Genomic DNA, 17,172 nt, shown 5'->3' with positions numbered 1-17,172 from the left:
AGGGTGTGTGGCTGGAGAGTGTGTGTGTGAGGGTGTGTGGCTGGAGAGTGTGTGTGTGAGGGTGTGTGGCTGGAGAGTGTGTGTGTGAGGGTGTGTGGCTGGAGAGTGTGTGTGTGAGGGTGTGTGGCTGGAGAGTGTGTGTGTGAGGGTGTGTGGCTGGAGAGTGTGTGTGTGAGGGTGTGTGGCTGGAGAGTGTGTGTGTGAGGGTGTGTGGCTGGAGAGTGTGTGTGTGAGGGTGTGTGGCTGGAGAGTGTGTGTGTGAGGGTGTGTGGCTGGAGAGTGTGTGTGTGAGGGTGTGTGGCTGGAGAGTGTGTGTGTGAGGGTGTGTGGCTGGAGAGTGTGTGTGTGAGGGTGTGTGGCTGGAGAGTGTGTGTGTGAGGGTGTGTGGCTGGAGAGTGTGTGTGTGAGGGTGTGTGGCTGGAGAGTGTGTGTGTGAGGGTGTGTGGCTGGAGAGTGTGTGTGTGAGGGTGTGTGGCTGGAGAGTGTGTGTGTGAGGGTGTGTGGCTGGAGAGTGTGTGTGTGAGGGTGTGTGGCTGGAGAGTGTGTGTGTGAGGGTGTGTGGCTGGAGAGTGTGTGTGTGAGGGTGTGTGGCTGGAGAGTGTGTGTGTGAGGGTGTGTGGCTGGAGAGTGTGTGTGTGAGGGTGTGTGGCTGGAGAGTGTGTGTGTGAGGGTGTGTGGCTGGAGAGTGTGTGTGTGAGGGTGTGTGGCTGGAGAGTGTGTGTGTGAGGGTGTGTGGCTGGAGAGTGTGTGTGTGAGGGTGTGTGGCTGGAGAGTGTGTGTGTGAGGGTGTGTGGCTGGAGAGTGTGTGTGTGAGGGTGTGTGGCTGGAGAGTGTGTGTGTGAGGGTGTGTGGCTGGAGAGTGTGTGTGTGAGGGTGTGTGGCTGGAGAGTGTGTGTGTGAGGGTGTGTGGCTGGAGAGTGTGTGTGTGAGGGTGTGTGGCTGGAGAGTGTGTGTGTGAGGGTGTGTGGCTGGAGAGTGTGTGTGTGAGGGTGTGTGGCTGGAGAGTGTGTGTGTGAGGGTGTGTGGCTGGAGAGTGTGTGTGTGAGGGTGTGTGGCTGGAGAGTGTGTGTGTGAGGGTGTGTGGCTGGAGAGTGTGTGTGTGAGGGTGTGTGGCTGGAGAGTGTGTGTGTGAGGGTGTGTGGCTGGAGAGTGTGTGTGTGAGGGTGTGTGGCTGGAGAGTGTGTGTGTGAGGGTGTGTGGCTGGAGAGTGTGTGTGTGAGGGTGTGTGGCTGGAGAGTGTGTGTGTGAGGGTGTGTGGCTGGAGAGTGTGTGTGTGAGGGTGTGTGGCTGGAGAGTGTGTGTGTGAGGGTGTGTGGCTGGAGAGTGTGTGTGTGAGGGTGTGTGGCTGGAGAGTGTGTGTGTGAGGGTGTGTGGCTGGAGAGTGTGTGTGTGAGGGTGTGTGGCTGGAGAGTGTGTGTGTGAGGGTGTGTGGCTGGAGAGTGTGTGTGTGAGGGTGTGTGGCTGGAGAGTGTGTGTGTGAGGGTGTGTGGCTGGAGAGTGTGTGTGTGAGGGTGTGTGGCTGGAGAGTGTGTGTGTGAGGGTGTGTGGCTGGAGAGTGTGTGTGTGAGGGTGTGTGGCTGGAGAGTGTGTGTGTGAGGGTGTGTGGCTGGAGAGTGTGTGTGTGAGGGTGTGTGGCTGGAGAGTGTGTGTGTGAGGGTGTGTGGCTGGAGAGTGTGTGTGTGAGGGTGTGTGGCTGGAGAGTGTGTGTGTGAGGGTGTGTGGCTGGAGAGTGTGTGTGTGAGGGTGTGTGGCTGGAGAGTGTGTGTGTGAGGGTGTGTGGCTGGAGAGTGTGTGTGTGAGGGTGTGTGGCTGGAGAGTGTGTGTGTGAGGGTGTGTGGCTGGAGAGTGTGTGTGTGAGGGTGTGTGGCTGGAGAGTGTGTGTGTGAGGGTGTGTGGCTGGAGAGTGTGTGTGTGAGGGTGTGTGGCTGGAGAGTGTGTGTGTGAGGGTGTGTGGCTGGAGAGTGTGTGTGTGAGGGTGTGTGGCTGGAGAGTGTGTGTGTGAGGGTGTGTGGCTGGAGAGTGTGTGTGTGAGGGTGTGTGGCTGGAGAGTGTGTGTGTGAGGGTGTGTGGCTGGAGAGTGTGTGTGTGAGGGTGTGTGGCTGGAGAGTGTGTGTGTGAGGGTGTGTGGCTGGAGAGTGTGTGTGTGAGGGTGTGTGGCTGGAGAGTGTGTGTGTGAGGGTGTGTGGCTGGAGAGTGTGTGTGTGAGGGTGTGTGGCTGGAGAGTGTGTGTGTGAGGGTGTGTGGCTGGAGAGTGTGTGTGTGAGGGTGTGTGGCTGGAGAGTGTGTGTGTGAGGGTGTGTGGCTGGAGAGTGTGTGTGTGAGGGTGTGTGGCTGGAGAGTGTGTGTGTGAGGGTGTGTGGCTGGAGAGTGTGTGTGTGAGGGTGTGTGGCTGGAGAGTGCTGTGCTCATGGGAGGCGGCCGGTCGATGGCGTCCTGCACTGCAGCAGACAGACCCTCCTTCATTACGCAGGTGAGGCTGTAATACTTGTGCTGGGGATCAATCTCAAACAATCCCAGCATCCTCCACTGCCGCCTCAGCCTCGCCCACAGGTGTGTGTACCGCTGTCCGCCATCCTGCTGGACAGACACACTTGCTGCTGTAAACGTCTATATCGATACACGGCTGTGAATGCCATACACTATGTGAACATGTCACACCTGAACAGAAATCATACAAACATACATACCCAGGCACTGCACACTGAGTACACCTGGTATACAAACACATGCACGCAATCATCCAGACATAAATATATTTCTAAGAAATTTCATTAAGTTGCTCAAAAGTTTAATTTCTTTTTGCATTTTTTGATATTTCGTTTAGCAAGTCACCAATGTAATCTTAAATAATAAACCAATTAACTGGTATTCTTCGTGAAACAGACCTCTAAAACACTTGTGACATGATTTAGGACACAAACAAATCCTTTGCCGTTTGTTGGCTCAGCTCTGATCACAATCACGGAGATCCCCCGTGTGGCTGAAGCGGGAACTGCAGGCCAGGATTACTCTAATCCATTAATTTTACATAACACATCCCATTCTCATAATAATTATAAAATAAAATCTCATAAAAGTTAAATATAAATCCAAAGTCCTGAGAGTACATTAATCCAGCTCTTAAGTTGTAATAAGGCAAAGGTCTTATTATTAAAGATCTTACACATTTTAGTTATTTTATTATTCATTACTGATGGATCAATTCCATAAAGAATTGTAAATCAAAAATTGAAAAACGACTGCACATTGTTTCTTCTTTAATTTTGTTTGGATACATAATAATTGTGTATCTTATAAAATTTCAACTAAATATTCAGAAATTTTACACTTTCTTGTTTTTCTCTTGCGATATCATTCGTTCGACTTTCTTCCATTTCACAAAATGCGGCAAAAGGCAGCAACAGACCCACGCAACCCAGAGTTAGTATGAAAGGGGTGGCAGCACGTCTGCACGTACCTCGGTGCGGCTCATTGTTCACGCCTTTAGATTCGCGGGTTACTTTGATACGGGAATCGTCGCCCTGTTCCGGCCAGCTCACCTTAACGCGTTCCGATAGAATAAAAGCGCCTCTATAAAGTCCCATCTGCCGGCATGATACGCGGCCCTTCTGCTCGCTGACATGAATGGCTGTACGCACTCAGCACCTTTCGGTATGGGCGCGGGCTGCTGACTCTCCAAAACCAAAAAGGGAAAAGCTGGGTCTTTAAAGGCAACACATGCGCAAACTTATAGCCGGGACGCATGGCACTTTTGAGCCTATGCTATTCGGCTTATATGGGTCATTATTAAATATTTTTCATGATGTTTTTCTTAATTAATAGTGAAACATAAGATGTGCTAAAGTATGAAATCTTATTCTTTACAGGCCAGCTATGATTTCTTAAGATTAAAAAATCACTACATAAACTTCTTTAGTGTATTTAACGCCTTTTCTTTAAGACCCATCTATCCATTTTGTGGAACTGTTTGTCTTATTTAGGGTGAGGGCATCTAGAGCTTATGGATACAAGGCAGGGAATGACCAAGGAGGGGGCACCAACCCATTGTAGGGCACAGTTACACTTGGTAACTCCGATTAGCATCACCATGATTGTGGGGGTAACACTGAGACCCAGAGGAAATCCCACAACAACACCAGAAGGACATGCAAACTCCACACACATCCTGGCAGAGAGTCGAACCCAGGTCCCAGAGGCGTGAAGTGAAGGTGCTGACTACTGTACCACTATGCCGACCCAGTTCTTCAGAACATTCTCACTAATTTTACACTCACATTCTCACTAACTTCAAAATTACTTCTGACCTGGAAGCAGCTAGAGATTCTGGGTCCTATAGAAGCATGTCATACTGGGCTCCCAACCCAATAATTTTACAAATTTTTAGGGCCCTTGTGACTTGGGGGCCCTTGGATTTATCCTAACCCCCCCATTGTCTATGCAATGAAGTTCTTACTTTCTTCCAAATTCTGCAAAAAAAAAACAGGAAACAATAGCACAGTAGGTGATCTTACATAGATTAGATCTTCATGGCAGATCTGTCAGTTGCACCTTCATGATGTGACTCTCCCATCCACCACATCCCACAGGTGCTCTATTGGACTGAGTGACTGAATCTGGTGACTGTGGAGGCCATCTGAGTGCAGTGATCTCATGGTCATGTTCAACAAACCAGTCCGAGATGATATGAGTTTTGTGACATGGTGTCTTATCCTGCTTGAAGTAGTCATTAGAAGCTGGGTGCACTGTGGTCATAAAGGGATGGACATGGTCAGCAGCAATACTCAGGTAGGCTGTGGTCATAAAGGGATGGACGTGGTCAGCAGCAATACTCAGGTAGGCTGTGGTCATACAGGGATGGACGTGGTCAGCAGCAATACTCAGGTAGGCTGTGGTCATACAGGGATGGACGTGGTCAGCAGAAATACTCAGGTAGGCTGTGGTCATACAGGGATGGACGTGGTCAGCAGCAATACTCAGGTAGGCTGTGGCATTTAAACTAAGCTCAATTGGTACTAAAGGGCCCAAAGTGTGCCAAGATAATATCCCCCATACCATTACACCACCAGCAGCCTGATTTGTTGATACAAGGCAGGATGGATCAATGCTTTCATGTTGTTACACCAAATTCTGAATTGAGAGTCATCTCACCGGGCTGTGGACCCTCCCCATCTAGTACTTTTATTTTATAATTTTGTCTTTTCAAATTCCCCTGTCAAGTGCTGAGCCCCCCCAGTCTGCCCGGGAATCCAAGCCCCTCAGAGACCCCTGTCTGTACTTGATGGTAAAACCCATTTTTAGTTTATTTACATTTCCAATAATTTCCTGCATCCTTAAACATTCGCCTGTACTGTAACTCTATGTGTGCCTCTGGCCTCTGGATAAGTGGCAGGGTATTTTCCACTATGCTCGTAACAAATCCCCATAGAGTTGTGATTTTGAGAGTTTAAATGTTTATCCATAAGTACCATTACATTTGGGCTTATTTTGCAGTTTTAGCATAAGCAATTTCCCTGTGGGATCAATAAAGTTTTTTCTGATTTTGATTCTAATACTGATTTTGTCAGAAAACTATTGTAAAAAAAAAGACACGAGGCATTTGGAAATGTGGTTCCCAGCACATTTATTCTTCCCAAATATGACATTTATTCTTTTTATACTACAATAGAAACATCAAACAATGAGTAGAAATATACTTTTCTTTTGTTAGATCACAGTGCTCAAGCTGAAGTGAATCAAATCTCTACAGAATGTAAATCGTGTCACCGAGTTCCGTGCTTCTTTTTAGCCCACGGCCCGATTTTCCCCCAGCTCACCAATCGCCCCACAGCTTGTTACATTTCTTTTGGTTATAAATACAAATTAAACTAGTGCCACATTTTTTTTTGTGCCACAGAACAGTCATTAGTAAACAAAAGAAAAGGCTACAAACACAAGCTAAGTTATTTAGTTTGATATTTTTGCATTTGCAGGGCCATTCAATCACTTAAAAATCCAGCAGACACAATGAATCAGAATCCCAAAATACTTTTATGTGTAACTGTATAACTGACATTAGTGTACACTGAAGGGCAATGTACAGCACACACATCCGTTCCTTGAAATATTGCCAAAAACACTTAGCTTGTGTTATCATTTGTTATCATTGAAACTGGTTTGTTGTCAGTAACTAAGTGGGTAATTTAACATTTCAAAATAACTTTCTGGATATATCAAATTAGTGGTGATTTAACCTGTGCTGTGGATTTAAGATAAACTGAAGCGTAAGAGAGAAATCAGGCCCCCGGGGTGGGGGAATCGGCACTCTTAAAAAGCCATTAACTTTAGGTTTTTTAGTTATAAAAATTAAACAAAAATATTTTGAAGAACCATAAAAAATAGAACCATCTAATTATTTCTTTCAAAGTAATCCATTATATAGCTTCATTTAATTAAGAAAATTATAGATATCTTTCAGTACGCATTTGATAGCTTAACACTGGTAAAGTGGGAACAGGAAAGCATATAATTGTGTTTAGACTTCTGTGCATAGATTTAAACACCCCTATTAATGAAGAGGACAAACTGAAATCAGAACCTCAAAATAATTAGTTACCATAGCTGAGATGCAGTTGTGACAAACGTCATATCATGTAGGGCCGGCTTTCAAAAATTCAAACCAATATTTGTTTTGTTTCAGAACATGTAATGTGAAAAGAATAGCTATTACTGTCTTGGTGTTCATGTTCAGAAAGAAATTCCCAAACTTACAAAATGCGGGACTTATTTTAACTGTAATCTATCAGAACTCTTCTGTAAAAATTGTGTCCCATATGGTCATCCATAAAGCAGATTTAATTACGCAAATTTACTCAAGGTAACTTTCCCATAATCGGCGATGATCACTATGAAACACCAGTAAATCACCTCTTGCCATATGCCTTTCGCTGATGTGTGCTCATTCATATCCTAGTTACACACCTTATTGTGAAAATAAATATGTCTTATTACGGGACATAAAACTACTCATAATGGCAAACTTGAGGCAACACAACATCTAAGAGTCACACAGCGTGACCAAAAATACCACATCCTAAAACCTACATGTTCGGCCAGTCACAACAGAATGGAAATGGAAAAAAGTAACATACAGAAGTAGGAATAAAGTACAAAAAAAAAACGCTTTTACAACGAATCAGGCTCTCTACTATGGCTAACCGAAATCATAATCAAAGACGGTACTCTTCAATACCAATCCATAAATTTTTCTCTTCACTGCTTTGCCCACTTTTATAAGGTTGCATACCTCCAATGTCTATATAATATCAAAACATAAACAACCAGCCTGCTGGTTTTGGGGAGACAATGAAAAAGGAATGGAATTATTCTTTATTCGAAACTAACTAATATGGCGAATACCATTCCACCCTCTCCATCAAAAGCATGAATGCTTCACAAGTTAAATGAATCACTGCCAAACGCAAATTCAGTATCAGAGTGTCACAGCACCCACGTCACCTGAAGGTTTCCCTGTCTTTCCAACGTGTCGATGAGACAGAGCCATATTCAGGCAAATGGCTGTCCTTCATACTGCTCAGAGAAGACGCAGAAGTGCAGAAGCCAGTGTGGACACCTGGGTGACTGTTCCACATCTCATCAAGTTCAGCTCAGAGCAGCTACAGAGCACCATCTCAGAAGCCTTCACTCTGAGGTCACCAGAAGACCACCATGCTGACAACCTTATGGCTCTGACTGTAGTGGGACGTCTTAATGGGGGCATGGAGGGTGTTTTATCCAAGATGCCAGGACCACCATTCCTTAATTTACTGGAAAAGGATGTGCATCCCAGCATGTCAAAGTACAGTGACACTGTGACTCAGGCTGAGCTGAAGTCACTATGGATTAGTCAGGCCAGATCCCTATTTGCAGGCCCCTCTGGCCTGAACGGACCTCCAACCCCATATGAGAAACACAGGGGCGTATACAGTTTGGCACTCAGTAGGGCGGAACATGCCCTTCACCTTGAATTTCCGAAAAGCTCAGAAACGTGAATGTCTGTACGGTGGCCGCATTGGCCCTGGCTCCTGGCTGTAGTGTTACAGGTCTGGGATCAGGTGTCGTGGGCGGGCAGAGGGAACAAAGTGGCCATCAGCATCAAGTGTGGGCCCTGAATACCCCAGATGCCCATCTGTCATACACTGAATAATCACGCAGGGTCAAAGGTCATGGCCTCATCACATGGACACAAGACCTGTGAGGAACCTACAGCTGTCCCCCAACCACCCACCCCCATCTGATCCCCCACATCAACTTGAAACAGGAAAAAAAAACAGGAAACAGTTTGTTTCTGTTCCTCTCAGTGCCTCCAGACCAGCTGAGGCCTTTAAATACCACGTGGTATGACAGGTGAGACAAACAGGATCCACACAGGAACCAGCCACACGGTAAATAAACACAGGCGACGTCACAGTAGCAGGCTGCTGGGTTTCCTTATTTGTCCAGTCTCCATCTAGTGGTCAATATCCCTAACTACACCCAGAAAGCTGAGCCGCTGCTCCACACACTGTACAAAGACATGCTGTTTGACCTCAGCCCTAAGTGGCCCAGCTTTTGGGAGCTGAGACCTCGGTCATAACGATGGTGGGAGCTTCTCAGTAGGCGATCCGGTTCCCAGGGTGAAGAACATGAGCTGGGGGATCCCTTAGCAGCCACGTGGAATGTTTGGAGATCCCATGGGGTGACTGTCCCCCTGCTTTTCCTGCGGGGACTGTTTCCAGTTGGGGGGATGCCATTTGCACGTATTTATTCACTTTGAAAGTTAGGAAACGTTCAAAGGAGGAAAAAGCAGGTGTTCACACTGCCGACAGCCACAGCTGTGGGGTGTTAGGGAATCCTCCATCCTGTGGAGTGGTTTTCACAGCGACACACTGGGGTATGTACAGAGAGGTAATGAGGGTCCACTGTCACCCCCTGCTGGCACACACCACACACACACACACACACACACATGCACACACACACACACACACAAACACATACACACACACACACATGCACACACACACACAAACACATACACACACACCACACACACAAACACACGCACACACACACACACACATACATACACACACACATACACACCACACACACAAACACACGCACACACACACAAACACATACACACACACACACACAGATACACACTTAGACACACAGACACATCCAAGCGGTCTGAATCCTAATGGCTCTCAATCACCACTGGCTCAAAGACACCAGCAGAAACCCTGGGAGGGAGGGAGGGAGAGAGAGAGAGTAAGTGAGACATCCCCACAGCCCTCAACAAACAGGAAACATATCAGCAGTGAATGTAAATGTAAGCAAGGCTGTGTTAAAACAAACCTCACAAATTCAAGACAAACATCATGAGGTGCCTACATGGGCCTTTGTGATGTATTTCCTGTAAGCTTTTTTCCTGCTCAGGATATATTTGCCTGCCCCGGTTATAAATTACATACAATCATCATTTGCAGCTCAGGAGACTCCGTAAGTAAGATTACAGACAGTCATGCAGGACTAAGCTAAAAGCCGCCTCCTCCTCGCAGTGTCAGGGCTCCACCCAGGAAGAGTGAGAGCACTGAAAATTACAGCTGGCCAAACTGCAAAGAAGAGTGACTGGGGACAATTCCCTAAACTGTTCACTTAGTTGACCACTAGGTGGCACCAGAGGCACCCCTTAGCCTCTGTTGTGTCCAGATGGCCATGTACAGACATTATATATACAAACAGCTATTAGAGGCAGGCAGAGACACTCATAAGCAAGCAGCCATTGAAGCCCCCACCTGGTGCCCAGGTGGGTCCCGCTCAGGGCTGTGGTCCCGTCTCTGCTGACAAAGAGCCTTAGGTTGCTGTCTGTGTTGAAGGAAAAAAAGCAAAGCTTCACTAGGGCAAAGGGGCACGGCGGTAAAGGGGCACGGCGTTAAAGGGGCACGGCGGTAAAGGGGCACGGCGGGAAAGGGGCACGGCGGTAAAGGGGCACGGCGGCAAAGGGGCACGGCGGTAAAGGGGCACGGCGGCAAAGGGGCACGGCGGGAAAGGGGCACGGCGGTAAAGGGGCACGGCGGGAAAGGGGCACGGCGGTAAAGGGGCACGGCGGGAAAGGGGCACGGCGGGAAAGGGGCACGGCGGACTGCGCTTCCTGCAGCACCTTCGCTGTTGCTGACGTCGGCAAAGTTCTGGCTCTGGACAATCTTCTCCACGATGTCATCGGCGTCGATACGGGTGTCATCCACCCAGGTTGGGTGGCTCTCCACAGAGTCTTTCTTCCGCCTGTCATGGGGGGGGGGGGGGGCACAGAGGGAAGTGAAATATGAGGAAAGAGGAAAGAAACACAACAAGTCAAACGGAAGGCTTTACACTCAGACTTACACTTGTTCAAAACCAAATACGAATCGGCGAATTTTACAACAACGACTGTGATGCTGATTGTCCAGCAGAGGGTGACAAAAGACAGACTCCAAGCTGCTACAGGTGACCTTCTATTATAAACTGTTCCAAACTGTCCCCTATCTGAAAACATTACAGCTAAGTGAAGCCAAATTTCATGAAGGGGTGTCCTCACCTTGAGAGTCGGCCAGGGGGCAGCGTGGGCCGAGGAGGTCGGGGGGGTCTCTCGGCACGGCCCGGTTCCCTGTCACCCTCGACGGGGCCCTCCACAGTGATACCCAGGCCGCCCGAGGCACTGCTGCCGGTAGAGGTATTCCGCCGGTGCGTGAGGTCCGACAGGCTGGACGAATGGGAGTGCTCCGTGCTGTAGCCTGAGGAGGGCCGTAACCATGGTGATGAGTGAATGCTCCGCAAAGTGCGTTACAGCGGAAAGTGTCAACAGGAAGACAAACACTTTGCCAATTTCCAGGTTATCCACACATAAGTGACCCAGGATCCATGTGATGCAATTTGCCTTTAACACAACCTGGGCGCACAACCATCCAAGGCAGCACATCAACATTCAAACAGACATGTAGTTTCACAAGCTCATTTTCCACGTCGACAGGAGCCATTACGATGATCACACTTAGCCTGATTGACATCACTGCAGATGTTTTGTGTACGGGGTCCAAACACAGGGGAGGTGTGTGTGTGTGACAGACAGCGTGTGTGTGGGGGGGGTTTAAATCGGCATTCAGCAGGGAGAGTCAGGAAGAGGGAAGGACTGCTGGGAATGGATACTTCCTGCCCTGGGCGCCGTGGCGAGAGGACAGAGCCCCCCCAGGGCGGGGGGCAGAGAGACAGAGGGGAGCAAGCAGAGCGGGGGGCAGAGAGACAGAGGGGAGCGAGCAGGGTGGGGGGCAGAGAGACAGAGGGGAGCGAGCAGGGTGGGGGGCAGAGAGACAGAGGGGAGCGGGGCTCTTCCCACCTGATATCTTGCTCTGCTGACTGGCGTAGCTGGAGTTGCGAGAGTGGCCCGTGTGGAACACCTCCTCCGGGCTGGACAGGTTCTGGTCGGGCTCCTCGGGCAGACCTGGATCGGCAGAGGGAGCAGGGCCCAACGGCCAGCGCGTGATTCCCGTGAGCGGCCCGCTTCGGCTTTAGCACACACATCACCGTGAATCTTTACACCATCATTTCTCCACAAGGCCTTTCCTGTCCTTTAGGGCAAGGTTTCTCAACCCAGTCCTCGGGGACCACCAGCCGGTCCACGGCAGGGAATTGGGAGAGAGCAAAAACATGGACCGTCTGATGGTCCCCGAGGACCGGGTTGAGAAACCCTGCTTTAGGGAAAGCTTACTTACCTGTGTAATTTTGGCCTCTTACTTTAATGTAGGAGTTACTGAACTCATATGGCTTCATGTAGTTCAAGACCTGACCGAGAGAATTTGTTGCCTGGAAAGCCAGTTATCCAGAGTAAAGGCTACCACGTGAACTACCATCAAAGACCGACCCTTACCAGCGCTCATCATGGAGGGCCTAGACTTCAGCACCCGGGCCGAAGCCGTGCCAGTCGCGGGGAGTGTGGGCGTGGCCATCGTGCCCTCCCCCTTGCAGTCCAGCTGCAGGGAGTGGTCCTGTCCTGGAGTAGAAATTGACTTTGCAGAGCTGGGGGGCCTGTGCAGAGGGGACATGATCAGTGATATGGAAGGTACCTGCCCCTACTCAAGCATGTTCTCAATGTGAGAAATAACAGCTACAAACATACTATGGCTACTGTTATACACATGCGAGGGCTACATGCATGCTACCGCTATAAACATGCTATACATGCATGCTACCCCTATACACATGTGAGGGCTACATGCATGCTACCGCTATACACATGCTATACATGCATGCTACCGCTATACACATGCTATACATGCATGCTACCGCTATACACATGCTATACATGCATGCTACCGCTATACACATGCGAGGGCTACATGGATGCTACCGCTATACACATGTGAGGGCTACATGCATGCTACCGCTATACACATGCTATACATGCATGCTACCCCTATACACATGTGAGGGCTACATGCATGCTACCGCTATACACATGCTATACATGCATGCTACCGCTATACACATGCTATACATGCATGCTACCGCTATACACATGCTATTCATGCATGCTACCCCTATACACATGTGAGGGCTACATGCATGCTACCGCTATACACATGCTATACATGCATGCTACCGCTATACACATGCTATACATGCATGCTACCACTATACACATGCTATACATGCATGCTACCACTATACACATGCTATACATGCATGCTACCACTATACACTCAGACTCGCGCTCACGCAAGAAATCTTACAGCAAATCTTTATAAATTCATTATAAACATAAAATTGGCTACGTCAAAAGTGTTGGACTGCAAACCCTACAGACTATTTACAAGGTAATAATACTGCTACATACGTGTAAGTGCGTGTGCATGTGTGTGCAGACTCGTCTCAAATTGAAAATCTCACTCCAGCCAGCTGACCAAAGTTGGGAACCCTGATGCTAATTCTTTGTAAAAGCTACTGCTATGCACATGTCTCTGCTATGCACACCAGGCAATTCAATGCAAAGCTGCATTTATGAAACAGCAAGAAATTGATTAGCATAGGTGGGGCAAGCTTACGTTTTAAAGCAGGGATCTCCAGACATGAGTGTCATCCCAATGGTGACCTGCGTAAAGGGAACATGAGCAAAAGATTAATCTCAGGCGTGTGGACAAACCCAGGCCCCTCTGCGGGAGACGTATCTGCCACATGAAGACGGGAACATACACCCACGACCCAATGGGGCTTGAGACTATCACTTATGGTCTGACACACATGGTCTGTTCTAATCTGCCCCGGTGTGTGTCACAGAACCCTGGTTGTGATGCCATACTCGGGAGACAGGGGGCGCTCTACCTTGAGGATTGAGTTGTCCTGCCGAGTGTTCTTGGTGTCATAGCCCTCCAGCAAGCAGCAGCGCACCGTGGAGCCCGAACCAGCGAACTCCGCCATGTTGAGGTCAGCAAAACCCAGCTGGCGGCATCAAGGGGCACAAAGACGAGAGCGAATGGGGAGAATAAGTAGGACAGATTGAGATAGAGTGAAGGAGAGGGAAGAGGGCGAGAGATAGAAGGATGGTGGGAACAAGGAAGGGAAAAGAGAAGGGGATAATAACAAAAGATGGAGAAGAAAACGTGGGGGAGGAGAAAAGAAAGTATAGAGAGTGTCAGGTTGAGATGTGACATGCAGTTGCGTCACGTTGGAGCCCTCAGGAGAGCAGCACAGAGTGTGATACCGATGGTTTGTGTTCTGTGGTGACCTATGACCCCTCTCGCCCGGTCCAGCCTCCTGCTAACCTTCCTAGCTACAGCCGTCAGGGATGAGAGATGCAATACGGAGTTTGGATCCGGAGAGACCCAAGGAATCACAAGTACATGCGCACACCAGGACACACAGTGACTCCATGGGGGTCAAAGCGCACCAGCCTACTGCCCGGGCAGGAGAAATACGGGTGTGTCAGAGTGGGGAGGGGAGGTTCTTCAAAAATCAGGGAGCTCTGTGATTCTGCCAAGCTGAATTCTGGGCCTTTCCAGTGACAGTGTCGCCACTGTGTCCGGAGCTGGCGCCAGAACCCCTCTTCACGGTCCGCCGGGTCGCGCTGACTCGACGGAACGCGTGGGCCTGTGACCTGGCTGGCAGCAGGAAAAACAAGAAGGTGGGAGCAATGGATGGGGGGGGGGGGGGGGGGTGTCAGGGACCGGCAAATTGCATCCTGACAGCTTCCTGTTGTCCGCAGAAGTTCATCCACGGGTAAAATGCTTCACGAAGTATCACCACTGTCCAGCAATCCCAGTGTCCACAAAACATCCGGCATTTAAATAAAACAAAGGAATGTGAGATTAATGAGCACGCATGTGTTCCCGAGGTAAATATTTACCAGGGTGTGGATCCGTGCCAGATTCTCAGACCCAGCTTCAAGCTGAACAACATCTATCATCAAGCTCAAAGCCAGCCATCCACTGAATGTCACTGCATCAGGACCCAGGGGAGCAGCCAGTGTCTTCGGCGTGCCTCAGTGTTGGAAAGTGGTGATGATGACCATCACCTGTTATTCATTAGAGCTCCCCTAAGATCTTACCATTCCAGAAGTAACTACATATCCCAGGATTCCCTGTTCTTTTGAGGATCCCAAGCTCCATTTAGGCTTTACCTGCCAGTTCCCCTAAATCTGCTTAGAACACTAGGCGACTGTTTCATGCCTGACCAAGTGATCTCAACCTGATGACATCTTCATCATGGCGTAACCTCACATTATGACCTGCGTGCAGATCACACAGACAGCCCAAGAGCATTTTGGGTTAGCAAGGGTTCACAAAGCTCAAAAAGAAACGACAGTGTGAAAGAATGCATAATCCTAGCTGGCTGAGGAACATGTTGATAGTTGGCTGAGTAAAATCTTGATGGGTTGACGAACCTTTTTCTCTCATTGTCAGCATTATTGTCAGTCTTATTGTAGATTAATTATTTTATATCAAGAAACAGACATTTTCTCTGAAGCATTTTAGATGAAACGTCATGCTGAAGAAAACAACATCAAAAGGCCAAAGATCAGGCTCCTTTTCACAGCCTCCATAACCAGGCCTGATGCCCGACAGCCGGGGAACATAAATCGGTCACAAATAACTAGAGCTGGGTGTGAGGAAAGTTGCTAATGATTTTGAGCAGGAACCCAATCGCATCATCTGCGCTTCCCCGTCCTTCAGGACATAAAGGATGTTCTGCGGCTTTGAGTCCTTGCGGCTGGGCGAGAAGCTTTCACCCTGTCTACAGCAGGCAGCCCTCCTTCTCCTACCACCAGACATAAACACTCAAGTGAGTGATGAGGAGGCTTCAGGAGGTATTGAAAAATGGAAACACACATTTGCTGAGACAAAAAGGAGGGGTCCTCGCTTCCTGACAGCTCCACTCTATTATCCCCACCCCCCCCCGCTTTGAATCCCAGTATCTGAGAGACCCGGAGACAACCTCCAATAAGCTCCACACGGGTGGGGTGTGTATATCTCACGGAGTGCAGTGTGTGGTGGGGAAGGGAGGGGGGTCAGGGCGAGGGGGGGCATCAGTGCTTACTTTTGAAAATGTCTTTCCTCCTTTGAGTTCCTGCAAGGAAAACAGGAAAGGACCAGATGAGTGCAAAACGCTCCAGCCCACGCCAGTCACAAGCCATCATCAGGCATAACGAGCCGCACACATAGGTACTGGAAAGGGCAGATGGGTGCAGAATGTTCCAACCCACTCCAGTCACATGTCAAAAGGTCTCATCAGGCATAACGAGCTACACACAGAAAAACAAGCCCACCATGTAAAGGCAGCGAGATAACAGGCAGGGTGGAGCGGAGGCAGCTACATAACACCAGCCTGAATCAGAATACCGGGAACCCGCCAGGAATGTTGGCCTGCCAAGTCCCTCGTCGCGGCTTAGCGGTAAAAGCCTTTTGCCAGGCAACAGAGGACCAGTGAAAGGCACGTACAGCCACTGGCAGGAGACGGCAAACCAGCACGGATAGTTTCTGGGGCTGGATTATCATTAGAGATGCATGTATTGGGTAACATATCGGAATCGATAACAGCTGATCCATCCATCCATCCATTTTCTGTAACCGCTTATCCTATTCATGGTCGCGGGGGGTCCGGAGCCCATCCCGGAGGGTACGGGTACAAGGCAGGATATCAGCTGATGTTTGTTAAAAATCAAGACATCGGTCTGATGTGTCAGTCTTGGCCAAAAATGCCAGGCAATATTTAGACTTTCGTTAATATTCAAAGTTAGCAACACCAGATCTAAAGACATGACTAGTGAGATGATGTAGATGACTGCACTGGACGGTCAAGCCTTTTTCCCGGAGTAAAGGACCAGGGATTTCATCGCTAATTCGCCACTTAGAGCCTTCGCTGACGCCTCACCGCCAGCGTTACGTGATCACACACATTCACAGGATCTTAATGTGTAACGTCACCAGCATCAGTCTCACTACAGCTTTGTGGAACTGAGAGGTTAGCTGGTTATTGGTATCCGTCCAGGACACTGCAGGCATCCGTACACTAACAACACCTGTGTTGTGACTAAGTCCAGCTAAAGGCCACTTTATATTAAAAAAAAAAAAAACAGTAGCTATTTATGAAATGCTAGAAAATTCTGGTAAGAGGCTCACCTTGCGGACAGACACCCGGCACACGCAGGAGTCCAGCACCCCGGTGGTGGGGTTGGCGCTCATCTTGCAGGTGAAGGAGAACCTGTTCTGCCAGCGGACACAGTTCTCCTGGACCTCCTTCCTACAGGGGAGAGCAGGAGCGTCGTCATGATCATTCAAATGAATTTGCATTGATTGATCTTTATCCAAAGCAATACATGTTTTTAAAGAGCAGGTCAGTCAGTTCCGGGAACAAGAGTGAAATCACCCTGCTGTCTCCAGGATTCAAACCAGCAACCTTCTGATTACAGGCACAGTGTCCCAAGCCACTAAGCCACAGACCAGCTCAAACAACAGCGCCCTCGAGAGGCAACCGACAACATCTACCAACACCCACAAATACACCATTGCAGCCCCTGTTTGTACTGGCAGGCACAGAGCAGCAGCTCGGCTGAACACTGAGGAGGACTGGAGACGGGACGTGTCATTTCCTGCCCGTCCTTTCCCGGAGAAAATGTTTAACGAC

The 17,172-nt window shown here is 49.0% G+C and overlaps 2 protein-coding genes across 3 annotated transcripts in view; both read right to left on the bottom strand.

Annotated features, from left to right (window-relative positions):
* LOC111858689 (phosphatidylinositol 4-phosphate 5-kinase-like protein 1) overlaps positions 1-3,633 on the bottom strand; it is a 12,543-nt gene extending 8,910 nt beyond the window's left edge. The window contains exons 1-2 of one of the 2 annotated variants that reach the window (XM_023840656.2): positions 3,540-3,633; positions 2,401-2,577 (exon numbers count right to left, since the gene is read on the bottom strand). In XM_023840656.2, coding sequence (XP_023696424.2) covers positions 2,401-2,577; positions 3,540-3,584 — 222 coding nt within the window. In that variant the 5' untranslated portion in view covers positions 3,585-3,633. Of the gene's footprint in view, positions 1-2,400; positions 2,578-3,539 lie in introns of those variants that run through there. The other variant, XM_023840655.2, reaches the window with a different exon arrangement.
* Positions 3,634-5,603: 1,970 nt separating this feature from the next.
* Positions 5,604-17,172, bottom strand: part of eeig1a (estrogen-induced osteoclastogenesis regulator 1a) — a 33,969-nt gene continuing 22,400 nt past the window's right edge. The window contains exons 4-13 of the mRNA XM_072707171.1: positions 16,668-16,788; positions 15,586-15,615; positions 13,375-13,491; positions 13,098-13,144; positions 11,924-12,081; positions 11,393-11,497; positions 10,598-10,793; positions 10,184-10,305; positions 9,819-9,888; positions 5,604-9,263 (exon numbers count right to left, since the gene is read on the bottom strand). Coding sequence (XP_072563272.1) covers positions 9,218-9,263; positions 9,819-9,888; positions 10,184-10,305; positions 10,598-10,793; positions 11,393-11,497; positions 11,924-12,081; positions 13,098-13,144; positions 13,375-13,491; positions 15,586-15,615; positions 16,668-16,788 — 1,012 coding nt within the window. The 3' untranslated portion in view covers positions 5,604-9,217. The remainder of the gene's footprint in view (positions 9,264-9,818; positions 9,889-10,183; positions 10,306-10,597; positions 10,794-11,392; positions 11,498-11,923; positions 12,082-13,097; positions 13,145-13,374; positions 13,492-15,585; positions 15,616-16,667; positions 16,789-17,172) is intronic.

This window comes from Paramormyrops kingsleyae, chromosome 2 (genome assembly GCF_048594095.1).
Source record: "Paramormyrops kingsleyae isolate MSU_618 chromosome 2, PKINGS_0.4, whole genome shotgun sequence".
Lineage (NCBI taxonomy): Eukaryota > Metazoa > Chordata > Actinopteri > Osteoglossiformes > Mormyridae > Paramormyrops > Paramormyrops kingsleyae.
The sequence above is the reverse complement of the archived record's forward strand: the minus strand, read 5'-3'. Positions and strand labels throughout refer to the sequence as shown.